At 39.6% G+C, this 27,714-nt stretch overlaps 1 protein-coding gene across 1 annotated transcript in view; it reads right to left on the reverse strand.

The window, feature by feature from the left end:
• Nucleotides 1-735: 735 nt before the first annotated feature.
• The window catches only part of LOC117346212 (extracellular calcium-sensing receptor-like), a 65,490-nt gene continuing 38,511 nt past the window's right edge, over nucleotides 736-27,714 (reverse strand). The window contains exons 4-6 of the mRNA XM_033915614.1: nucleotides 26,286-26,513; nucleotides 14,031-14,157; nucleotides 736-1,631 (exon numbers count right to left, since the gene is read on the reverse strand). Of these exons, the coding sequence (XP_033771505.1) occupies nucleotides 736-1,631; nucleotides 14,031-14,157; nucleotides 26,286-26,513 (1,251 nt within the window). The remainder of the gene's footprint in view (nucleotides 1,632-14,030; nucleotides 14,158-26,285; nucleotides 26,514-27,714) is intronic.

Consider the following 27,714-nt stretch of genomic DNA (forward strand, 5'->3'; position numbering starts at 1 on the left):
ACTTGAACAAGGCAATACTGAATATTGACCCCTAAGTGTTTATGTTTCAAACTTGATAGGTCTGATAAAAAGAAAGCCAAGCTGGTTTTATGTTCCAAACATTCTTCTGATTAAGGAGAAATAATTGATTAATCATTTCTACTTGTATATATTCAAACCTTATTTTTATTTCATATGAAGTCAAAAGAAAGAGCAGCCCAATGTTGGTTTTCCTTTACAAGAAAATGTTACTTCTATTATTTCTAAGCCTTTAAGAATACAGTGGGCAGGTCAGCATTTAATTCACCTTAGTAAGAGGACCCCTGAATTATTAAAGGACCCTTTTATTAATATGTGCTAAAATAAAGTCTTAATTGTGTTTTTACATGGTATTTTCCTGTGCCCTAAGTCATATTTAAGGGCCAGTATTTTCTTCTTTTTTTTGTTTCAGGACAAATGCTAATTTTATATTTAGTGCTTGGAACTTGTAAAAATTAAGGTACGAGCACTTTATACCTACTGTTTAGGAAGTTCTAACTTCTTTGTTAAGTCTACATTATTCAGTTTTCATTTCATCATTTTAATGGACTAGGAAGACAACACTGGAATGCCCATGCCCTTCCTAATACCCACCACCTTCGATTAGTACATGCTGACTGGCAAATTACTACAAAAATATTTAATGCACTTTCTGATTAATCATTTTCCCCATATTAATTATGCGATAGCATTTAATGCAGTTTAATAAAAGGGCACCTATATTTTTCTTAGGTCCTTCTTGTTGTTCCTTTCAGGCCTCAGCAGAATAATATAGCATTTAGAGAAAAAGATACAGCCCAACAGTCCAGTGCTAGAGGCCAGAATAGCAAATATCTCCACTGCCACTGTATACTTGCCCTTGGTGCTCAGGTATGTTGGAATGAAGGAAATCCAGACGTTGCAGACGACCAGCATGCTGAAGGTGATATTCTTGGCCTCATTGAAACTGTCAGGTAGATTTCTTGCTAGGAAAGCTATTATGAAGCTAATACTAGCCAGAAATCCCAGATAACCCAGAACACAGTAAAATGCAATTACTGATCCTTCATTACATTCAATTAGTATTATTCCAATTTCTGATCTCATATTAAGAAATGTAAATGGGGGAGCAGTGTACAACCAGGCAACACACAAAACTGTTTGAATAAGTGAACAGGAAAGGACTATAGAATTAGAAACTCTGGAACCCATCCATTTATGGATCTTGCTTCCTGGTTTGGTGGCTTGGAAGGCTGTGACCACAGTGATGGTTTTTGCCAGTACAGAGGAGAGAGCAATGGAGAAAGTGATCCCAAAAATAGTATGTCTGAGAATGCACGTAACATCTTCAGGATGCCCAATGAATAACAATGACCAGAGGAAGCAGAACATGAGGGAGATGAGGAGAATGTAACTGAGGTATTGGTTGTTGGCTCTCACTATAGGAGTGTCTCTGTAATAAATAAAGATTCCCAAGATGACAGCAGTGATGAGAAAGAAGAAAATGCTGATGGAAGTTAAAGCAATCCCTAAAGGCTCTTCAAAAGACAGGAAAGTTATCACTTTTGGGATACAGGCATCTCTTTTCTGATTTGTCCATTGATCATCCGGGCATGTTGTACAAGTGTCCATATCTGAGAAAGAAGATGATCATCTCATTATCTCACATATATCATGAGGTCCATTTACTAAAGTGTACATAAATATCATGAGCCTTATAACCTTCACAACTCAGCCAAGACAGAGCGGTCTAATTCATACTAATTGCATGGTGAGTGAAGTACTGTGAACTGCATATTGAGTTAGCACTTGGTAGTTTACCTCTAATGTCTGCAAATAACATGGCTGCATGTAAGAGCAGGTATTATATGCACTCATGCTACCCACAAGCAGATACCACAGACCATTGCAAAAAAAAAAAAAAAAAAATTGCAACTATTCCCCCAGTCTGAATCCTGAACCCTTCCAATTTCACTGGGGAAGACCTAACTCTTCTCTTGCTCATACCAATCACCCAGCCTTTAATGGTGGTGGCTCTTGGGGGTTAGGTAGAGGGAATGAGCATTCCTCAGACATTTTTGTTGCTTTTCAAGCTCAAATTGAACATAGTGGCTCTGATTCATTGTACTACAGTCTATCAAATAAGAATGATTCAGCTGTATTTGATAATTTGACTCCTAGAGATAGTTCTGAAAAGCTGACAAAGCAACATGAGCAATTGGGGATCATTAGTGCACCACTTGTAATGCATGAGAGACACCCATAATAATGTAATGTAATGTAATGTAATGTAATTTATTTCTTATATACCGCTACATCCGTTAGGTTCTAAGCGGTTTACAGAAAATATACATTAAGATTAGAAATAAGAAAGGTACTTGAAAAATTCCCTTACTGTCCCGAAGGCTCACAATCTAACTAAAGTACCTGGAGGGTAATAGAGAAGTGAAAAGTAGAGTTAGAGGAAAAATAAAAATAAAATAAACATTTTAACAAGACAGCATTGATCTAAATACTTTGGAAGGTAGAAGAGATGAGAGAAAGGAATAGAAGCAGAAGGGGGAGCCGTTGAACAGTAGAATTCTGGAGAAATTTAAATGATAGAAATAGAACAAAACAAAGACAAAAGGCAAAACAATAGATAAGATTAAAGATAAATCATAAGCTGGAAAGAAAAATAAAATAAAACTTTGTCTTCAATCCACGGTTTCAGCGTCAGTGATGAAGTGGAGCAAGTAAGTTTAGGAGAAGCGATTGACGTTTCCAGAAAGGGCTTCTTCAGGGAAGAGACTTGGCAGACAGTCCCAGGATGCCTATGTCTCCTCCCCTGCGATGTTCTCCCATCCATGCATTCCCTCCCAGACACACTGCCCGTGCCCCAGCCGCTCCAAGGAGGCTGCCCCAGATGAGGCCCACGGTGAATGCAGGATAATAAGCCACTCAAGCCGCAAAAACTGGATACCCGAATCTCCAACCTACTGATGACCACATCAGACTACAAGACATTCAGAAAAGAAATAAAAACAATACTTTTTAAGAAACTCCTAAATCAGCCCTAACTCCACCTACTATTAACAACGCCAATATAGACACTACACCAGCAATAACAACTATGCTTTTAATGTTACCTCCATTTACACAATTTCCTGTAAACTGTATTTATCCTACCCTGAAATTACCTATCTACTACTCTAATGTATCATCGATTCCTCCATTGTAACCCCGTTTATAAATCTTTTGTAAGCCGCCTTGAACCACAAGGTAATGGCGGAATAGAAATCCCTAATGTAATAAGTGCTAGAGGTATGATTTAGGGCTGAGGTCTCTGGCCCTTCATCAGGGAGTTATGGGTCAAAGTATTAAGAAGAACATATATCTCAAACCTTATTGGGATGGTTGGAAGGGTGATCAGGTGAGTTGTATGGAAATCTAGAATCCTCTCAGGGGTGTGAATTTAAAAAACAGCATATTCCACTCTTCATACAGCTATCTTCAGACATTCAGTTTATTCTTGGAACTTATTCACAATTGTTCACCACCTTAATCCAAAACAGGTCCAAACAGCTGTAAGCTATGCACAACATGGCTGCCACTTCAATTCAATTCTTGAAGACACCCCTGTGGGCACCTCACCCTGCTGGTCTGCCTGCTGGCAGGAATGAACAACTTCCTACTTTATCTTTTCTCCACATTAATCCTGGAAGGTATCAAGCACTGAAACAATTTCACCTAACTGACCTTTCCATCAAGCTAAGTCCAGAAGCTGTGGGAGCTTCCACCCTTATTGTGATTTTGTGATCCTGTACCTAACAAATGTTCCCCTAATATTCAGTGTTCCTGGAGTAGCAAACCTTGGGACATTAAAAGCAAATTCCACTCTCTTCCGGGTTTTTAAATCAGGCTCCTGTTAGCAGCAGTGCTGATGAACTCTGTCTCTCCCCACCCCCACAGCTTTGCATACTCACTCTTAGCTTTATAATCAGTTCATTTCATATTCTTTATTCTTCAAGATCATTCTATTTAAACACAGTCAGGCTTGTTCCCATAACCAGCTTACTCACTCATACATTCATCTATCACACTTTCTTCTGGTTCTGGACTGTGCCGTATATTCTGGGTTATTCAATCTATGTATCTTCTTTTATTTCCATAGAGCTTTCTTCCTCAGTTAGTGTTCCTCACCCCACACCAGTGGGTTCAAATGTTTTCATAAAGCACCTTCTGGATACTCCTCACCTGAGAACTCCTCATCCCAGGAAAGTTTCTGTTTGAGAGCCTTGAACCTGACTTTCCTTTTCCCTTCTGTTAGAGCTCTGCTACAGGGCACAGGTTAAGGAACTCAATTTCTCTCCTGAGCTTCCTCCATGGCTGGGAGGTTTCTTAGGTCTCCAGTTCAGTGCTGCTCTGGCTCATTAGGTTTCCAAGCTGAGTAAAATGTATCCAGGTAAGGTTTCTGCATTGCTCAGTTTCCCTAAGCAACAGAATGGAGTAACTGAGGCACGTCAGCTCTGCTAGTCCCCCACCCCTATTTTTTACCCTTCCCTAGTCAGGGAGGAAGGCTTGAGGTTTAAAGCAGATTTTTTCAGTATGCTTAAGAAAGGAAGAATAGGGTGACAAAGCAGATTCTGGCTTTACTTCTGCCCTGACACCTGTCTCCTGAACTACTAGTGGGACCTTAGCTTTCTGCCCATGCTTTACACTTCTATTTCTTGCTCTAGGTTGATTCAATGATGGGCTGGCTGCAGGGAAAGCAGTCACAAGTGAAAGAATGGCTAAACTGTCCCAGTCTACAGAAAAATGTATGCCCATATCACAGTTCAGAGATGGGGGAAAAGGGACATATATAGGAAACAGCAGAAAAACTCATATACAAATCTCCCACCTTAAAAATGACCATGTAACTCCTCTTCTCTGAGATGCTCATTGGTTGCCTATCCCTCATTGAATTACCTATAAAATCTTACTTAGCACCTTTAAAACCAGACTTGTGCACTCTCCAGCTTTTATTGATAAAATCCTCATGCCATACACACCATCGAGAACACTCAGATCTAACTCCCAAAATTTGCTAATAATCCCCTCCATCCACCAGATTGTTTATGATACTACTGATAAATTGGTTTTTTTTTCAGTCACAGCTCCATCACTTTGGAATTCAATTCCCCAAGACCTCAACTAAAAACATTCCTATTCAAGGATGCATTCAATATGTCAGTCTTAATTATTCATAAGAGCAAGACCAACAATTTTCTTACTGACCCTTTCCCATTATTATTATTATGTTTACAAAGGGCTCCTCCTGAGAGCTGTGGGCTTCTCTAAACTGGTTCCCTGTTTGCAGCACTAACCACATGCTAAATGCTAATGCATGCATGTTAGTCTATGGATGCATTAGTGGTTAGAGTGCACATAGATTTAGCATGGGCTAAATGCTCACTAAAATGCTTAGCACACCTTAGTAAAACAGGGGGTAAATGTAATGTTGTATTCCCCTTCCCTCTCCCTAATGGGTCATGTTAGTTATGTATTCTCTACAACCCCTTTTTAAAATTTTATAAAAAATAAAAAAAAGGTTTTAATTATTATTTTTTATAGAATTTCTCTTATTATAAACCATTTAGATATTTTTGATGGATGGTATATCAAGAAACTAATAAACTTGAAACTTATGGAAAGTGTACTCAGGCAACCTGGTACCAAGTTATCTTTTCTTAGGTCTGGGTTCAGTAACATAAAGTCAGCCCTGGTAGGAACCATAAAACGAGGAAGCCAAGATACAGGTAGGACTGCTAAACAGGTCATACCATGCTGCAAGCAGGGAACCAATTTAGAGAAGCCCACAGCTCTCAGGAGGAGTCAAGTGATTAAAGAACAGTCTATACTTCTTGCTAGTTTCCACAAGCCTAGCAGTGGAATGGAAAGAGGTGGAACAGAGAGCAGCAGCATTGAAGATACAGGAAATGAAGCCAAAAGCCCAGCCACATTTGGAGAGGAGAAGCATAGCCCCCCCGAGAAACCAGGTCATACAGTTACAAGATTGTGTATTTGAATTCCCTGAAATAAATGCAGGAAGTGGTTCTCAGTGAAGACAAGGCCGTCATCAATTAGGAAGATAATGGGCAGATACCAGTACCAGAAATGGAAGTCAATGCTGATAAAACTAGAGAAACTGAAATAATAATAATAACAGCTTATATACCGAAATACCGTGAAGTTCTATGCGGTTTACAGAAGATTAAGCAAAGGTAACAAATTGAAATGACTTTAAGAGGGGAGGAAGAAAGAGAATTAATAGGACAGGAAATTCATTGTTGAGGAGAGAGAGATCAAAAGGACAAGTTAATCGCTATAGAGGGGAGAAAGAAGAGAGGATCAGTTGTCTAGATGCTTTAGGAACAAGTGTGTTTTTAGACGTTTCCTAAATTCCCCATAAGTAGTGGGCAAAAGCAATTGTTCTAGGTTTTTACCCCATGATGCTGCTTGGTGTGAGAGAAGGTGTTCATGGTGTTTTTTCAGTTTACAATCTCGAACTGGGGGGGGAAACAAAATTGGAATGTGAGCTTCTCTTGTGTCTGTTGGCTGAGAAGGAGAAAAGGTCAGTTATGTATTTAGGGGCAAGTCCTTGTAGTGCTTTAAAGCAGAAGCAGGCAAATTTAAACTTTACGTGCGCCACCATTGGCAGCCAATGCAGCTGCCGGTAGTAGGGTGTCACGTGGTCAAACTTCCTCAGCCCAAAGATCAGTCTGACTGCTGCATTTTGCATCTGAAACAGATCTCTCAAACACTGGAAGATATAATGGGTCAGTTTGACAAATTGAACATAAGCAAAGTGCCTGTACTGGATGGTATATATACCAGAGTGCTGATAGAATAGAAAAATGAACATGCAGAGCTAGTGTTAGTAATTTATCTTTAAACCTAGCATTGTACTGGAAGACTGGAGGGTGACCCATGTGACACCAATTTATAAAAAGGGTTCCAGAGTCTGATGTTGGTGCCAAGCAACATGGTAGACTATTATAAAGAAGAAAATGATAGAACTTTTATATAAGCAGGAATCTAATATAATAAAATGCTAGGCCGCGCATGCGCACTAAAAAAACCGTGTTCCCTGATCCGTCGCGAAAACACGAGTGCGCATGCGCACGTTTTACGTCATCACCTACTCTCCACCTCGCGCCACCTATCACTGTCATCACCTGCTCTCCACCGATCACTGTTCCTCCTGCACCATGCCACGCCAGGCATGTCCGCAGCCGGCCTCGAGCTCCTGGGGGCCGGCGGCGCTGTGCTGAGGTCCCGCCTCCCGCTTCCGCACTACACGGCGCCGCCAGACCCGGCCCTACACTGAGATCCGCGATCGGGTTGCCATGGAAACCCCGCCGCAGCCTTGCAGCTAGGTAGGGGGACAACAATCGCGCTTATGTTCAAGCCGCCGCCACGACTCCCCTCTCGAACCGCACCAGGATCGAGAGAGGAGCTGCGGCGGGGGCTTGAGCATAAGCGCCATTGTTGTCCCCCTACTTAGCCACGAGGCTGCGGCTGCCTTCCTCACCCGGCTCACATTGAATCCAAGTAAACAACCGGGGCTGCCTAAAGAAACAAAGTTTCACGGTGCTTGGCCTGCAAAACAATTCCTGCCGTTGCCGAAATTTGGCCCACCGTTCCTTCCCTTCCTCCATCAGGTACAGTTTACCTCCGCCTATGTTAAAATGAGTTGCTTTGAAATTGGAGCCCTGCCGCCACCGTAACACATTCCCTCTGCCGCGGTCCCATATGTCAGAGAAGGGGCGGGACCAAGGCAGAGGGGAACATGCTACAGCAGTGGCAGGCCTCCGATTTCGACGCGGCTCCTTTTAACATTGGTGGATTCACTGCACCTGATGGAGGGAGGGAAGGAAAGGTGGTTGGGCGCTGTTGAGCCCCTCTTTAGCCTTAGACCCTCTCCTAACTGCTCCCTCCTGTCTCAGACCACTGGGGGGAGGTGCCTGTCTTCAGCTGCAGGGATGGAGGGAGGGAAGAAGAAAGAAGGGGCCCTGGCAAGCGAGTTATCAAAAGCCAACCATAGCCTGGGACCCCTACATGATATGAATAATGACCAGACAACAAAAGGTAAGAAAAATAATTTTATTTTCTGTTTTGTGATTACAATATGTCAGATTTGAAATGTGTCTTGAGGGAGGCTTCCGCCGCGGCTTTGGACAGGGGGGTACCATTTTCGTGGGAGCCGGCCTTCGGAGAGGCTTGGGACACGGGGACGGATGTGGGAGGGGCTGCCGCTGCGAAGGGCTTTGGTGGGGGAGCCAGCCAGACCACAAGTGTGGGGACGTTGTAAGCGCGGATTGGTCAAGGAGCCGCCGCTGCTGAAGCTTTGAAATTGCTCTCCCACCGTCACTCCCTCCCGCCCCGGCTCTGCCTCTGCCCCTGCCCAGGTTCAAAAGCAGGAGACATCTAGCACCCGTTAATCTAACGGGCTTAAACACTAGTTAATTATAGAAAGCTAACATGAATTTAGTCAAGAGAAATCTTGCTTCACCAACCTACTATATTTTTTGAAGGTGTGAATGAACATGTGGATAAAGGTGAGCTGGTTTATATTGTGCATCTAGATTTTCAAAAGGCATTTTAATTTTTAAACCAACTTACCTGACTTTTGTAAACAGGTCCTCATCAGTTTTACAGCAATGGGAGAAAATCTTTATATTATAAGCCATCTTGGGACAGGGCAAGTTTCATTTTATTTTATTAAAAATTTATAAACCACTCTATTACAAAGTAATATGCAATACTTACAATGTCTACAAAATCTGAATGTAAGTCCTCCTTCAACTATAAATACAGAAAGTGAGTGTTTAACGCATAATCTTAAAAAATTCTACTAAAGAACATTTTGGTGATAGCATGGCTCTACATAATTTTAATAAGAAAAAATTGAGGCATTTTTTCTTTCAGACCATCTCTGTGCTTAGACTAAGCTGAGGGCCTCAGTTTTCATAGAAAGATAGAAACATGACAGCAGTTAAAGGCCTAATGGCCCATTGAGTCTGCCCTTCCCCACCATTCATTATCTTCTCTTCGCCAAAAGAGATCCCACATGCCTGCTTCAGCTCTACCACTTCTATTGAGAGGCCATTTCAAATATCTACCACCTTTTCTATAAAGCATTTTCTTAAATTATTCCTTAGTATCACCACTTAGCTTCATCCTATGCCCTCTCTGTCTGTATCCTACCCTATGGTATTTTGTTTTTAAAGAAACAGTTCCTGAATCACCATGACTGTTTGGCCAGCTGGTGGGAAGAGAATAATCTTATCAAGTATTTTCCAAATTTTGTAAAGAAAAAAATAGTCTCACCCAGCCTGTGATCTCCCTTTTTTTGTAAATATTTTATAAATTTTTGAAAAAGACTTAGCAATGCAATATATCTAATCTAATCTAATCTAATCCTTAGGTTTGTATACCGCATCATCTCCACGTTCGTAGAGCTCGACGCGGTTTACAGTAGGAAAAATAGGAAGGAACTACAACAGAGGGTTAGAGGTAGAAGTGTGAAGAAAATTTAGAGGACTTGGGATGCCAAGATATAAGAGTTTCCTTGATTCCTAAGTTGAAGGGAGATTTACATTTTTTGAGAAAAGCCAGGTTTTCAGATGTTTGCGGAAAACTTGGAGAGAGCTCAAGTTCCGAAGAGGGGAGGTAAGGTTGTTCCAGAGCTCAGTGATTTTGAAGTGGAGCGGTCCCTAGCTTTCCTGTGTGGGAAATGCCTTTTAGCGAGTTTTAATTTGTGGGAGGATCTGGTGGTATTAGGGTTTGAGGAATTCCAAGAAAGAGGGATAAAGGGAGGGAGGATACCATGTAGGATTTTGAAATTAAACAGGTGCATTTATAGTGGACCCTGGCGATTATATATATAACAATCAGAGAATAAAACCCAAAACACAGTTTCATCTTATAAATATATACATATAGTATTTTTATCCAACCCACCCTTCCACTAAATAACCAATAAATCAATAGTGAACACATATTTAAAACTTTTAACAACTAACTTATATAATACTTAAGTGTTCCCTCCCTCCCCCCACCCACCCTGGATGTGAATAAAAGTATACCAAATTAAAGAAACAAGCCAATTATACTACATTCATAAAATATGTCAACGGCTCCCAAACTAATGGCTCCCAAACCAAACCCAATAAATCCGCATACATTTTCTCATTCTTATATGTGGAACATAAATTTGCACACCAAAAAGAGAAATTAAGATGATCATGATTTATCCTAAGTGTTATTATCTGTACAGCAATCCCAGTCATGACTAAAAAAAGATGACTTTTATAAAGGTCTATAGGGGGTTTAACATGCAGTAATATTCCATATATAACCAGCTCATATGTTAATGGGAAAGAAGATCCAAGAATTGCATTAATCTGTCCCATATAGATTTCAAAAAACTGAGTATTAATGGGTAAAAGAACAACATATGATCCAGCGTCCCTATGTCTAAATGACAGTGCCAGCATCTATTAGATTTAGAACTGTCTAATTTATATAACCTAATAGGGGTCCAAAAAGATCTATGTAACAGGAAAAACCAAGTTTGTCTCATAGATGCTGACGCTGTACACTTCATCTTCCAAGTCCAAATTTGTGGCCATCGCGTCACAGAAATATACTGCTTTATCTTGATACTCCAAATATCTCTAAGGCTATTTTTTTGTTTCTTATTCAAGAATTCAGAAATTAATTTATACCACTGGGCAGCCTGATGTCCTAAAAAAAATCTGTCTGGAAGGATAGGATCTGCAGGCTATAATGAGTTTTTAAATTTCGCCAGTCAGGGAACCCACTCTGAATGGCTTGCTTCAACTGCAACTATCTATAATTTTGAGACTTTGGACTATCAAACAACTGTTGCAGTCATGAAAAATCCAGCAGTTTCCCATTAGAGATAACATCATCTAATGTTCGAATGCCTGCCTGCATCCAATTCTTCCAAAAGATCCCAGAACCGCCGATTTGAATCTTGGAGTTTACCCATAAGGATTGATAAGTGGACATCTCTACTGGAACATCTGTTAATTTATTAATAAATTTTAAGGTTTTCCAAATGTCAAATAAAATTCTATTGTGTTTAGCATATCTAGGCAGTTTAATACTCAGTACATGAAACAATCATAATGGGAACATGATTTGCCATTCTAAATATAACCAATCTTGGAGATTTTCCATGAGCTTGGGGAGGTTCCAATATTACATTACATTACATTAGTGATTTCTATTCCGCCTGTGCCTTGCGGTTCTAAGCGGATTACAAAATTAGAAGAAATCTGGACATTTCCAGGAAGTTTACATATCAAGTACATATCAAGTACATATCACGTTTACATATCAAGTTTACATATCAGGTAAGAATAACAATACATTCAGGTTATAGAAGATTATTACATAACGTTGAGGGAAGAAATATTCTGGTTACAGATGGAGGTTGCTTGTTTAAGTTTCTGAATATAATTTTGGGGATATGGTTTGAAGAATTGGCTAGGAGATACTATAGGGGTGGTATTCATGAAGGAATATGCATGTGCGAGTAGGATGGAGGTTAGAATGATGGGAGGTGTTTTTTGAATAGAAGAGTTTTGATTTCTTTTTGGAACACTTTTATGTCTGTTGTTTTGGTCAGCAGTTTGGAGACGGTTGGGTCAATTTTCGCTGCCTGTGTCGCCAGAAGGTTGTCGTAAAGTTTCTTGTGTCGAGTACCATTGAGAGGTGGGTAGGTGAATAGGCTTTGAGTTTTCCTTATTCTGTGTGTGAGGTTGCGGTATAGGCGGTTGTTTAGGTAACTTGGTGAAGCTCCATGGGTTACTTTAAATAGTAGACAGTAGAATTTGAATTGTGTTCTTGCTTTTATCATGAATTAAAACAATTATATCAAATTCCTAAATAAAGTCTACGTACTACATCCATACATAAATATCATAGATAATTAACAAATTAAATAATTAAATTACCCCACTTACATATAACTCCTATATAACATTTATGAATATTAAATTAAGTAATCAAGTCTTAAAGAAACATCAACTTGTTTAATTCATTTAATAAAAATTAATATTACTAATATCACCAATAACTTGTAACTCCTCCCAACATATCAATCTGTGCTATAATTGATCAATTAATTCATAATAATCAATGCAAAATATAATATATAATCACGTTAGATATCATAAAGAACATGAAATAAATAATCTTACCCTAATCTATCCCCCTATAAATAAATCTTCATTAAAAACGCAGTAAACACGTACCCACAGAAGCCCAATAAATAACTCAATCATCCCTCTCTAAATATTTTAAAAACAATCAAAGACACAATCTACAAGCTGCTTCCTAAATGAAATAGTATTAAATGTTAACTTATCTTAACATCTAACTATGGACCGCATTGCCAAAATGATATGAAAACAAGTGTGTATTTCAAAGAATAATCACAGCCATACAAGTTAGTCATTATTAGACCGCAAAAGTCAAGTCAGCATCTTGCAGCCGTACTTTCAGAACTCAAGACTGTCTCATGCCATACTTAATCGTTCAAACAAAAGCATTCCATTTTAATGACCTTCATCACCACCTAAATTAAAATCCATCTGTTAAAAATATTGAAAGTATCTTATGAATATTAATGTTACCATATTTTCCTTTCCTTTTATACAATTGCCCAAAGTAAATCAAATTTAAGCCAATAAAGCAGAACATCTTCCTAAGACATTGGTTCAGTCTGCTGGAAAATATATTCCTTCAATTTAATTGGATCATCATATTGTACAGTATGATTTCCATGAGTGATCCTTATAATTGCCGGATAGAAAAGGCCATATTTTGCCCAAGCTGCCATAGTTGTGGCCGTAGTAATAGGAATTGCTTTTGTGTACTAGCAGTTCTCCTAACTAAATCCAGTACAAAGATTATATTTGATCCTTGGTATTTTAATTGCCTATTTTCCTTGGCTAATCATAAAATTTCCATCGTCTGTTGAAAATGCAGCACCTGAAAAATCAACAGTCTGGGCCTTGTCTGACCGTTAACTTTCTGTGCTGGAATTCTGTGGGCTCGCTCAGTCTCTAGTGCATGTCTACCAGAGAGGGGAAGCAATTTAGATATCATATTTTCCCAAAAAGTAATGCAGTCTTTTCCTTCCACCCCCTCCGATAAACTTAGGATCCTCAAATTGTTCTGACGCGAATGATTTTCATATTCCTCCAGTCTCCTTTCCACTTCCTGTAAAGCCTTGTGATCCTTTCTGTACAGTGCCTGCCCCTTTTCTGTCTTCTCAACATGACTCTCAAGCTGTTCCATGTAGTGATTCACTAACTCCATTTGCTTTTACATCTGTGACACCTCCTCCCATACCGCCACCATATTTTCTGCATTTTCTTTCAGCAGCAGTTTAATGGCACAAAACTCCTCTAAAATATCCATGGATTCAACCACTTCAGCAGGTATGGGAGCTGTAGAGGGCATTATAGAATCCACTTTAAGCCATTTAGTTTCCCCCCCGCTGAAAAGGCAGCGTCAATTTTTGTTTGTTTCGTGAATGCCATCAAATGAAGTCAGAAATCCACTGAAAAAAACCCTAAATCTTTTGTTTAGAGAAAATTTCAACCATAAATGTATGCCTGGTTATGAGGAGCTTCTCAACTACCCATCCATCTTGTCATGCTTCCAGGCCATTCACCCTTATGTTCTCCCTTTTTATATCTCTATCAGATCAATCATTACATTTCCCACTCCTTATCATATGTAATTATATGTCATTGTGAGTTTGTCCTCGACACCCCATATTTCTTTAAATTTTTATGATTATGTGCATAGCTCAGATATCTGATAAGCAGTATACAAAATTATAAATAAACTTGAAACTGAATTACAATTTTTGGAGACCTACAATACATCCCTCCCTAATTTCAAGAACAAGAATCATAATATATACTCCATATTTATTTGTATCCCATGCTTTCCATATCACCCACCAGTTTGGTTGGAGATCTCTCCCTCTGCACACGGAATACAATCATAGCAGCAGATGGGTTTTCCTTCCTTGGTTAATTTCCTGCAACCAGGATGGCAACTTGGATTGCATCTGAACTGTGGAGGTTTCTGAAGATTGAGAAAGCATGTTGTGTAACTTCATTTGATATTGGACAGTTGTTTCTGAAAAAGAATGTTCCTTTTATTTAATTTTAAATGGTCATCATGTGCAACAGCATATTTCATACTTAGGAAGGTACTTGTAAAAAAGTGTTGATTCTTATCAGAACATAGATACATTAGCACAGCCTCACATCGGATGTGACCACTTTCAAGGAGATAAATTTATAAAAACTTATTAAGTTATATAATAATACTAGCTGATCACTCAGCATTGCCCAGATATTTATTTGTCCCAATCTTCAGGTATCAGATTGATTTTTACATGTCACCCCTTCCCTCCCCACACAGTATTTTTCCCATAGAGTATACCAAATTTGGTTGAAATCTCTCCATGCATTTATGGATTAGAAAGTAATATCTGTTATTTTTGATCATTTTTACATGTCATCCCTTCCCACCTTCACAGTATTTTTCCTCAGATAATAAGTCATATGTGTATCAAGTTTGGTTGAAATCTGTCTACGCATTTATGGATTAGTTACTAATATTTGTTGTTTTTTATGTCACCCCTTCCCCCCACCCACAAGTAACCTCTTCCCCCCAAATAGTGTTTGTCCCCAGATAGTAAGTCATATGTGTACCATTTTTCATCGAAGTCTCTCCATGCATTTATGGATTAGACACTATCTGTCATTTTTTATGTTACCCCATCCTACCCCCTTCCCCTACCAAATATTACCCCCTTACCCCCTTAGTATTTTTGCCCAGATTGTAAGTCTTATGCATACCAAGTTTGATTGAAATCTGTCCATGTGTTTATGGATTAGATACTAAGGAATTCACGGTAAGGGATTGGATGTTGAGGATTTGAAACATTTTTGACCTATTTCAGTTGTGCCTTTCTTGGGGAAAATAATTGATAAAGTAATATTGAATCAACAAATTTATCTTACAAGAAAACTGTCTGGATGAGTTTCAATTTGGATTATGTCATGCACACAGTGTAGAACTACTACTGCTTTCAGTATCGGAGGTCTTGAGAGAGGGAATTGATAAACAGGAAAAATTTTTGTATGGTATCCTTAGATATCTCTGGGGCTTTTGACAATGTAAATCTGGATACCTTACTGAGAAAGTTGGAAATGCTGGGAGTAGCAGGAAAGGTTTTGCAATGGTTTTTATCTTATTTAAAGGAATGAGCACTAAGGATAAGAAGTAAGGAAACTGTCTCGAGTAGTTGTGGTTAAAAGAGGAGTCCCTCAGGGATCAGCCCTCTCTGCAATTTTGTTTAATATATATGGCCTCCCCAGGGAGAAAGTTTCAGAAGATGGGAGTACAGTAAAGAATATACACTGATGGTACTCTGCTCTTTTTCCCAATTAATGATGTTTCCAACATGCAATCGTGCTTTCAAAGATATATGGAAAAAGTTGTGGGATGGATGGATTAACATGACTTGAAGTTAAACATTAACAAAACAGAGATAATGGTGGTATAAGGTCAAAAGAGACAACTTTGAGATAGATAATGTAATTGTGATAGGGAAGAAATTGCCACTGAAAAAGGAGATGACCATCTTGGGAGTGTGCTTGGATAGCTGTTTGATGATGGGAAAGCCAATTTTGAAAATGATAAGACTCATCCCAATTCTCTGAAGCAACCCGCTCTACTCTTCAATTCCTCTGGAAATAGCCAGATAACTCATTTTGTAATCTGCCTTGAACCACAAGGTAATGGTGGAATAGAAATCACTAATGTAATATAATTTATCCCTACCCTCAGATTTTCTATTGATAACCGATTCCTAATCCACAACTGAAGTTTGCCACATATCCCATGACACTTCAATTTTCTCAAGAGCCTCTCATGAGGAACTTTATCAAACTCTTTCTGAAAATCTAGATATACTATATCAACTGGTTCACTTTTATCCACATGTTTATTCACATCTTCAAAGAAATCAAGCAAATTTGTGAGGCAAGATCTCTCTCAGCTGAACCCATGCTGACTCCATCTCATTAAATCATGCTTGTCTATGTGTTTCACAATTTTATTTTTCTAATTGTTTGTACCATTTTGCCCAGCCCAAAGAGAGGCTTACCGGTCTATAATTTCCTGGATCTCCCCTGGAGCCCTTTTTAAAAATAGGTGTAACATTGGCCACCTTCCAATCTTCAGGTACTACAGACAATTTTAGCGATAGGTTACAGATTACTAACAGCAGTTCAGCAATTTCATTTTTGAGTTCTTTTAATACCCTGAGATGTGTACCTTCTGGTCCTGGTGATTTATCACTTTTGAACTTGTCAATTTGGCTCAGTACATCTTCCAGATTCACTGAGATTTCTTTCAGTTCCTCCGCATCATTACCCTTGAAAACCATTTCCAGTTCAGTCTTTCTGGTCCCACAGATTCCCTCATAGGTTATCTGCTTTTGATGTATCTAAAAAATTGCTTTGAGATTTTGTCTCTTTTGCAAGTTTCTCTTCATATTTATTCTTAACTGTCTTTATCAATGCTTTGCATTTAACTTGCCAATGCTTGTGATTCTTATTTTCTTCATTTTTTTCATTCTTTAAAGGATGTTTTTTATTGCTCTAATAGCCTGTTTCACTTCACATTTTAACCACACCAGCTCTTTTTTCCTGTTCTTTCCACCTTTGCTGATACATGGAATACATCTGGTCTGAGCTTCCATTTAGCAGGACATACTATAGATATGATGTTCATATCAAAAAATTTCTGTGCAGAATTTTCATCCCCAATCAACTTCTTCAATTTTTTGCCGGTCCGCGCAGGATCGGCAAGATCGAGGAGCTGTCACTCGCACAGGGCCGGAGAGATAATAGGGAGCCTCACACTGTGCTTTCTCCCCTCCCAGCGGCTATCCTTACAAATGCAGCGATTCAAAAAGGAAGCCTTGGAGCTTTTGCTGAGTCGGGCCGCCTCTGATGATGCAACTTCCGCTTTCCTCAGAGGCGGTGCGACCCAACAAAGGACCCGAGGCTGCCTTACTGAATCACAGTGCTGGCAAGTAAGGAGAGTTGCTGGGAGGGGAGAAAGCTGCTGGGCATGGTGAAAAAAAAGGGACAGCTGCTACTGGACCTGGATAGGGAGAAGGAGAGATGCTGCTGGGAAGGGGGAGGGAAAGGAGTCTGGGAAGCTGCTGGGTAAGGGGGAAAAAGGGACAGCTGCTACTGGACCTGGAGAGGGAGAAGGAGAGATGCTGCTGGGAGGGGAGTTGGGAAAGGAGTCTGGGAAGCTGCTGGGCAAGGGAAAAAAAGGGACAGCTGCTACTGGAGAGGGAGAAGGAGAGATGCTGCTGGGAGGGGAGGAGGGAAAGGAGTCTGGGAAGCTGCTGGGCAAAGGAAAAAAAAGGGACAGCTGTTACTGGACCTGGAGGGAAGCTTGAGGGCAAGGGGAAAAAAAGGGACAGCTGCTACTGGAGAGGGAGAAGGAGAGATGCTGCTGGGAGGGGAGGAAGGGAAGAGAGTTACTGCTGGACAGGAGGAGGGAAGGGAGAATGAAAAAAGGAAGGAAACAGCTGGCAGAGAGATTAGAGGAGGGGAAGGGGAGACACAGGCATGAGAAAGTAGAGAGATTGATGATAGGAAGGGGTCAGCAGAAAAATAAGCAGAGAGGGACAACGATGATAGATCTGGTGTAGGAGAGATAAAAATGAAGAGAGAAGTGAAGCTGGAATGAATCATGTAAAAAGGAGAGAGGGGGTACAAGCTGGATGGAAAGGGGAGAGGGGCATAGAAAGAAGACAGTTACCATATGGAAGGGGGAGAGGACAGACAGTGGATGGAAGGGGCAGATGCTGGATTAAAGAGACAGAGAGGGCAGACGCTGGAAGGAAGAGAGTGAAAAGAAGATTGAAAGCAGAAACCAGAGATGACAAAAGGTAGAAAAAAATAATTTTATTTCTATTTTGTGATTAGAATATATCAGATTTGAAATATATATCCTGCTAGAGCTGGTGTTAGACATAACTGGGGACTGCAAAACCCAGGCAGTGCTTCTTTAGCTTCCAGCTGGCTTAGGGCGCTCTCTGACCAGGGGGCAGTTGCCCTAGTTACATTCCCCTAAAACTATTCCTGTCATGTGTGACTGCAGTATTCTGTTAGCATGATATTTCTGTGTAGCATTCTGTAATAATTTGGCTTGTTCAGTTTTCTTGATAGTAGAGGGGATATATGTGAAGGGGAGGGGAGACAGGGGTTTTGTTGATCCTTGCTCTGTATTATTTGTATTTATAAAATGACAATTGTACAGAATATTGTTTCTTTTTATACTTTAATAAAATACATTCAATATAAAATCATAACAGAGGCTTGTGTGGATGGGATCAGATGATTTGTGGGGCCGAGCTCGCGGAGATGGGGCGGAAACGGGGGTTTAAAATTTTAGTCCTAGTAGTTTGTCGGTCCACAAAATAATTCTATTTTTTCTGCCAGTCCACGAGTGTAAAAAGGTTGAAGAACACTGTTCTAGACATACTAGTTCAACAGTAACTAAAATTGTCTCTGCCAGAAAACAAAGAAATCCATGATACACAGCTGAATTATCTCTTATCAAAAAACAGCTACGATCTCTAGAAAAGAAATGGCGGCGGGAAAAAACAATCACCAACCAATCTAGATATCAAAACCAAGCACAATATTACAAAAATAAATTAAACGAGACAAAGAAAAAATATATTTCCCGTATCCACACAGCAAATAATTCTTCCACGCTATTCTCCATTTTAAAATCTTTAACTATATTTAAACCTCGTTTAGCGCAAGGTACAAAAGTTCTCTGTCAGCTCAAGATCTGTCCACTTCTTTCATAGAAAAAATCAGAGGGATCAGAAATAATTTTTCAAACACTGTAACAATGACGTCGGACCTTTCCACCATTGCAAACATCACAATCTCGAAATGTTCTAATTTTGCAACATTTACTCTAACTGATTTAGAAAGATTATTTCTCACACTGAACTTATAGATCCTGAACACCATACACACTGAACACCATACATCCTGAAAAAATTTTTTAATATCTTTGGAAAATACATTAAAAAAATGATCTCTACATCATTAGAGTCTGGAATTATTCCCAAAAAATGGAAACATTCAATTATTCACCCTATTCCTAAAGACCCTAAAGGAAATCTGAATGACCCCACAAATTTCAGACCCATTGTAAAATTGTCTTTTTTGGCCAAAATGATGAAAAAAATTGTCTTTAATCAAGTGTCAGAATTATTTGAGAAAACCGGGGCAATTCATCCTCATCAAACAGGCTTTCACCACCATCACTAAACAGAACATTCTCTAATTGGTTTAACTTCATTTGTCCTTTATCATTGGGATCATCATCAATCTATTCTCCTTATTTCCTTAGACTTATCCTCAGCTTTTGATACTATAGACCATCATCTTCTTTTAAATAGACTAGAATCATTGGGAATAACAGATGCTGTCCTGTGTTGGTTCCAATCATACTTCTCAGAACGGTCTTCAAAGGTGATATTTAACAACTCTTCCTCAAATACCATTGCAACTAGTTTCGGGATCCCACAGGGATCAATTCTATCTCCTCTACTATTTAATATATTCTTGGCTCCCCTGTTAACTATCAGTCAATCAATTAGATTTACCATTTGCCTACGCTGACGATGTTCAACTTTTGTATCCCTTGGACTTAAGATCAATTGAACAAATCACGGAAGTCAATGCAAAATTAGCTTTAATCGCTAAATGGCTACATGATAATAAGTTGGCCATTAATACATCCAAAACAGAAGTCATGCTCTTCCCGTGCAGGGAAGTCCAAAAAATAGGAGCTAGTATTACTATAAATAACAGTACAATCAAAGAAGTCATCAAGGTAAAGATCCTTGGGATCTTTATAGACCAGAAATTGAGCTACCATGACCAAATAAATTCACTGATGAGGAACTGTTTCTATAGGCTTAGGCTGATTAGATCATTAGTAGAGAATGACACGGTGGCGGGTTACCCGTGGCTAGCCATGTTTAGCCGCGGGTAACCTGCCAAAACAGGGAAGAAAAAATAGTGGCCTCTGCGGGACGGGGACAAGGCCATTCACCGCACCGTGGAGCGGTGAATGGACTTGTCCCCGCAGTGAGGCAATCAAGGATCATGCGGTCCCCGCCATCTCCCTCCTCCTTACCACCGGTTGAATTTCTGACGGTCCGCGTGAAAAAAAAAAGCCTTCTTCCTTTTCCCCTGCTCTTACCGCCATGCTCATGCTGCAGCTACTAAAGCTGACAGGAAGTCTTTCCGACGTCAATTCTGATGTCGGAGAGGATGTTCTGTGTCAGCCAATCACTGCCTGGCAGGCCCAGAACGTCCTCTCCGACTTCAGAATTGAGTCAGAAAGACTTCCTGTTGGCTTTAGTAGCTGCAGCATGAGCATGGCGGTAAGAGCAGGGGAAAAGGAAGGAGGCTTTTTTTTTTTTTGAGCGGCAGGGAGGCAGCAGGCTGGCTTTGGCTAGGGAGGGAGAAAGGTAGGCAGGCAGGATTCGGAGGTGGGGTGGGACAAAGTGTGGAAGGCAGTGAGAGAGACATAGGAAGGAGGCACTGGGGGCACTAAAGACATGGGAAGGAGGCACTGGGGGGCACTAAAGACAGAAAGGGGCACTAAGGACATTGGAAGGAGGCACTGGGGCACTAAAAACATGGGAAGGAGGCACCGGGGGCACTAAGGACATAGCAAGGAAAGAGGGAGGGAATAGAAAGGGACAATTCTTGGGCCTGAGTGCAGAAAGAAAGAAATGAAAGAAAGGATACACAGACAGAAGGAAACACAACCAGAGACTCATGAAATCAATCACCAGACAGCAAAGATAGGAAAAATGATTTTATTTTCAATTTAGTGATCAAAACGTGTCAGTTTTGAGAATTTATGTCTGCTGTCTATATTTTGCACTATATTTGTCTATTTTTCTATAGTTACTGAGGTGACCGAGCTTGCGGAGATGGGGCGGAAACAGGGTTTTAAAATTTTAGTCCTAGTAGTTTGCCAGTCCACAAAATAATTATTTTATTTCTGCCGGATCACGGGTGTAAAAAGGTTGAAAAACACTGATGTAGAGTATGCCGGCTTTCTTTTTCGCCAAGCCGCGCTCGCGTTGATCAATCTTCTCCTCTCTTGCAACTTCCTGTTTCCGGTTGCATCAGAGGAGAATATTGAACAAATGAGCACCCGCACGTGCGGCTGGGTGAAAAAGAAAGCCGGCATACTCTAGATCTAGGGTGAGATGGAGGGAGGGAGTTGGCGGAACACTGCAATCGGTCAGATGTCTGCTGTTTTTGTATCACTGCCTGCCTGCGCTCATGTTCCAGATCCTCCTGCATTTTTAGTGTGCACAATTGACCTGATTCGAGCTATAGATGAACATGGGGGACATGTCATTGCAAGGGAGGACAAGTCAATTGATTTATTTTATGTTCTGTTTTTACTACAAGGCAGAGGCACTGAAACAGATTCTCAGTGCAATAGTAGTAGTGGCAGGACTCTCTTCTGTCTTCATGGTGTTTCGCAGTACTGAGGCTTATATGGATGCTGCGGGGACGGTGACGGGGCGGTGAATGGGATGGCAGTAGCGGTGACGGGGCGGTGAAAGGGATGACGGTGATGGTGACGGGGCGGTGAAGGGAACGGCGGTGATGGGGCGGTGCAGAGGATGGTGGGCCGGGGACGGTGCAGTGACGCGGACAGATTTTTTCCCCGTGTCATTCTCTAATCATTAGCTTCTTTTCTGGATGAGGCATCTTTAAATATCTTAATACACTCCTTAGTCATAGCAAAAATTGACTATTGTAACGCTTTATATAAGGGAATTACTCTTAAAGAAACGCGCAGAATACAAATCATACAAAACACAGCAATAAAAATAATCACTAAAAGAAAAAATTTTATCATGTGACTCCCCTTTTAAAGGAAAAACACTGGCTTCCTGTTAATCAATGAATCTCATACAAAATAGCCCTACTTTCTCATAAAATTTTAATAAATAATGCCCCTGCATTTTTAGAAAAATGTTTAATTCCCTATACTCCTATAAGATCTTTAAGATCGGAAGAGAAATCTCTCCTCCTAATCCCGTCACTAAAAGTCATTTACTCCAGGAGAGATACAATCTTTTCTGTCACAGCACCTCAAATCTAGAATTATCTCCTAACTAACATAAGGGATGAAAAATCACTTGGCAAATTTAAAAACCTATTAAAAAGTTGGCTTTTTAAGGAAGCTTTTAATTAAGCTATATACATTTTAAATTCCTCCTAGAATTTCTTTTCTTTAGAAAGAGTTATAAGTAAAATCGAGTAGATAATCTTTTACCCTTCCTTTTGTTTCAAATTCCTATCCTGTTCTATTTACTTTAGAATTGTATTTAATCCATTTTATTTTTTCCTTGTGTTTGGTTGGTATATAGTTATGGAAATCATTGGCTTAGTAAAATGTTATTCGTTTATGTCACCCTAATTTGCAACATATTTTGTAAATTGCATTGAAGTAAGATTTTGCGATCAAATCAAAATTTTATTAAACTTGAAACTATTAAACTTAAACTTAAACATGGTATTTTTAAATAACATCCACTCCTGGTTTATAGTACTAACCTTTGCAACTGATCCTTTTAGCTTCTTTTTAACCATTTTTCTCATTTTCTCATAGTCACCCTTTTGAAAATTAAACATCCCTACAGCAGATTTATTATGTGATGTTTCTCCCGGTATCAGCTCAAATTTGATCACGTTATGATCACTGTTTCCTAGCAGACCCAACACAGTTAACTCCTGTACTATGTCTTGCATTCCACTAAGGACCAAATCTAAAATAGCACCCCTCTTGTAAGTTCCCAGACCAGTTGCTGCAAGAAGGGTAGGCTATATGCAAATGCAGCTACTTTATAGACTGAAACCATTATTACCTGCATCTGATTTTCACAGTGTGGTCCATGCTTTAATATTGAGTAGAGTAGATTATTGCAACTCACAGTATCCAGGAGTTGCTAAAGGGAAATTGAAGGCACTGCAGATGCTGATCAGTTCAGCAGCTAGATTGATTACAGGGGTTCCTAGGAGCTCACATATATCTCCTATATTGAAACAGTTATACTGGCTGCCTATTCTGCAAAGTGTACATTTTAAGATCATTGCAGTCATCCATCAGATATTGTACCATATTGCTCCAAGGGTACTACAAGAATTGTTTGAAATTTACCAACCTAGAACAAATCTAAGGTCTGAAAACACTATGAAATTGAGTTTAAAGGGGAGCATGCCTATTATTCATGTTAGAGTTGTAGCATCAATGATGTCAGTAGTGGGTGTCAAACTTTGGAATGCTTTGCCAGGCATACTGCAATTTTGTATTGGAATGATCAATTTTAAGAAAATGTTGAAAACATATCTCTTTGTTAATGCTTTCCTATGAAAATGTTGCTACTTCTTTTCTTCCTGTAAGATACAGTGCTAACAAATATCTGGGGTATAACTTCTTAATGTTTTATTGCTGAACGTTTAATTGATAAGATGTCTGTCCAATGTTTGTTCATATCCTTGTGACTAAAGGGTGATTAGTATATTATGGGGCTCATAATTGAAACAGAAATACATCTAAAAAATTGCCTAAATTGGCACTTGGATGATCAGTAACACAAGTCGTCCAAGTGCCGACAATTGAACCGGGTTTTAGATGTATCTAAAAATGACTTAGGCTTTCACAGTTCTGCTGAATGACCAGAGCTAAAAGGGGCATTTCAGGATGAGTGTCGAGGGTGGGATTTGAGCAGGATGTGGGCCATCCTAGACTTAGTTGTACTGCATATAACCAAAAGTTTTACAACACTAACTAGACGGAACTTGGACATTGTGACTTAGGCCATCTAAAACCAAGTGTAAGTCCACAGAAGGTGTCCAAAGTAACCAGATAAACACTGCAGACACAAAGTACAGACCCCCACACACTGACCTAATGATCATTGACCCCCCTATCCCAATAAAAATCATAATAACAACTTTAAATATCTGTCTCCAGAACATCAGCACCTGGCAGCCTGGCATAGGAAAGCCTAGTAGAGTTGCATAGAGGAGGCTTATGAGGTCTTGGGGTGGTTTAGTGAACCATGGAGAGGAGGACCCAGGCCCATAAGCTACTCTAATCACTGCTTTCATGGTGAAAAATTTCAACACCCCCAAACTCTTTTGTACTGCCATATAAGTGGCACCTGCAGCCATAAGGACTATTGGGGTGGTAGATAGGTAGGTCTAGTAGGTTCTGGGGGTGTTTTAGAGGGCTCATCATGACCTATAAGGGAGCTGTAATGATATGTTTCTGAGGCATCCTTTGTGTGAAGTTCACAGCAGTGCCCTGTAAGGTACCCTACTACTCTGGTGCTATGTCTGGGTGTCCAGTCCATCACTTTTCTGGCCCCACCCATGCCCAAATGGTTTTTTTTCTAGGTGTTTGTGACTTGTAAAAATTTTTAGATGAAAATGGGATATAAAGATGGATGACATAGCAGTCTGGATGATCAGTGGCTGGACGTACAGTTGGATGATTTAAAAAAAAATATGTTAGACATTTTTTTTAAATGGAACTTTCCCGTATCTGACTTTGGGCAACTTGTGACTTAGGCTGAAACAAACTTAGATGTTTCTTTTGATTAAGCCCCTCTATGTGTTTAACCAATATGTTAACCACATAGTTTTATGTGGTATATAAATCTTAAATAATAAATAAATAAATATCTGTCATTTTTTTTATGGCACTCACTTCTTACTCCTCCCCCCACCCACATGTCACCCCATTCCCCCCACAGTATTTGTTCCCAGATAGTAAGTCATATGTGTACCAAGTTTGGTTGAAATATCTCCATGCGTTTCAGAGTTATGCTGAATATTCATCTCTGAGTCTGAAAACATTATGGGGTAGACATTAAGATCTGTCATTTTTGATCATTTTTACATGTCACCCCATTTCCATCCCAACAGTACTTTTCACCAGATAGTAAGTCATATGTATACCAAGTTTGATTGAAATCTGTACATGTGTTTCAGAGTTATGCTGGAACATACAGGCATACATCTGATTTTATGTGTATATATTGATTTAGAGCTTACTAATTAAATTACATAATAATATTTAGAGCTCACTAATCTAAGGATAGGTTATAGTAATCAATAAATGAATATTCATAATACATCACATTAAAAAAAAACAAAAATTGTGCAAGAAAACAGCCCAGTCAACAAGAAAAAAGAACAGTCAACAAATTAAAAAAACAGCACCATGCGCCTCTCACATCCCAATTGCTTCCTGAAAAAGAATACCTTCTCCTTTATGAATGGTGGAGTGGCCTAGAGGTTCAAGCAGCTATCTCAGCACCATTAGGTTGTGAGTTAAATTCCCACAGTAGCTCCCTGTGACTCTGTGAAAGTTGTTTAATACTTCATTCCACCAAGTACAAACTAGGTACCTGTCTAAAACATGTAAAACACTTTGGAGCCACAGAGAAAAAGCAGTATATCAAGCCCCACACCCTTTCTTTCTATTTCAAATGAGCCAGGAATTTGTTCCAAGTAATAATAATAACAACTTTATTTTTATATACCGCCATACCACAAACAATTCTAAGCAGTTTACAAGAAAAGAGACTGTATACAGACAGCGACATTACAGAGAACTTTTGAAATTACTTTGGCATGTTAAGTTTAGTCAGGATTATCTGGAAGTGTTTTGGAAGTACATCAGGTTGAAGTGGGGTCAGATAAATTTGTCAAAGAGATACGTTTTTATTGACTTCCTAAACATTTGGTATGAAAGTGCGTTTGAGATGAAGTTGGTTATACATTTGTTCCATTTGCCTGCTTGGAATGATAGTGTTCTGTCGAGGTAGACGTGCCTATAAGAGCTAATTAGTGTCAGTTAACCCCAATTAACCCCTACAGTATATACACACCTGGGATCAGCACTCAAATTTAAGTGACCTTTACAGAATCTGGATGCTAAAATTTTGCCCATTAAGCAAAAATGTGCCATTCTTTTGACTATTTTATGACAAGTTTCATGATACCTGTTTGGATCAGCACCTCTCTTCACTTAAATCTGACCTGGGTGAATGATGTCTCCCACACGATGGCCTTCTCATCAATGGTGAAATCCTGCCCAGGGGGAGCACTGGGATTATAATTCCCAACAACTTCATATTTCAATGTCTCATTAGGAAGAACATTCAAATTCATAATATTGTATCCAGTGGCGAGGTCTCCATTTTCATCCAGGTACATCTCTTCCCCCAAACCATTCTTAAAGTGTAGGTTCCTCAAATAATGATGGAGCTAAGAAGTGAGGGGTACATTTTAAACAGTGCCAGGTTAAAAAGGTAATTTCAATCATACATAAACATTTGTTTATAACTATAAGGAGAACTAATTTTAAAGACATTTCTGGAGGTAAAGCACTCTCTATCTCCTCCCACTGACAGATGGACACAACCTTAAAGTATGAACCAAATCCCTGAAGAACCTTAGGAAAATTATTTATAACAGCCATATAAACTTCTCTGATTCCATTCTAGAAGTACAGTATACAGTACAGTTTAAAAATCCAGTAAATAATGTAACTAGATGCAAGGTGTAGAAGTAGAAGGGATGCTGGGAAGCAGTGATCACAATATTATCTGCTTCAACCTAGAAACAGAGACAAACATTTATTCAGAATGTTGCCACGGCACTGAACTTCCAAAAAGGGAATTATGAAGGGATGAGACTCATGGTGGTGAAGAAGATTAATAAGAGGATAAGCACTTTAAAAATGCTAGAGAAAGCATTGTCCCTTTTTAAGGATACAGTCACCGAGGCACAAAATCTATATACACCGCGTATCACCAAGGGGTCCAAGAGGAAAAAGAACAAGGAACCAGCGTGGCTCACTGTAGTCGTGAAGGAAGTGATCAGAGACAAGAACACTTCATTTAAGGAATGGAAAAGGTAAAAAATGGATGAAAACTGGAAAAAGCATAAACAACATCAAAGCAGGTATCACAAGGCAGTAAGAAGGGCCAAAAGAGACTGTGAAGAAAAAATAGCCAACGAGGCGAAAAACTTCAAGCTGTTCTTTCAATATATTAAGGGGAAATGACCCACGAAGGAAGCGGTGGGGCCGTTGGATGACCATACAAAAAGGGGGTGATAAAGGAGGACAAATCCATCGCTGACAAACTGAACACATTTTTTGCATCTGTATTTACTGAAGAGGATATACACAACATACCAGATGCCGACAGGCTACATGTAGAAAATGAGGATGGGAAACTGACAGGGTTGACAGTTAGTCTAGAAGAGATATGTAGGCAATGATAAGACCCTGGGACTAGATGGCATCCATCAGAGGGTAATCAAGGAACAGAAAGGGGCTATAGCTGAAGTGTTTCAACTAATAGCCAATCTTTCAATCAAATCAGGAAGGATTCCGGAAAACTGGAAAGTGGCAAATGTCATGACAATCTTCAAGAAAGGTTTGAGGGGACATAAGAACATA

The sequence above is a fragment of the Geotrypetes seraphini genome, chromosome 12 (assembly GCF_902459505.1).
Source record: "Geotrypetes seraphini chromosome 12, aGeoSer1.1, whole genome shotgun sequence".
Taxonomy (NCBI): Eukaryota; Metazoa; Chordata; class Amphibia; order Gymnophiona; family Dermophiidae; genus Geotrypetes; species Geotrypetes seraphini.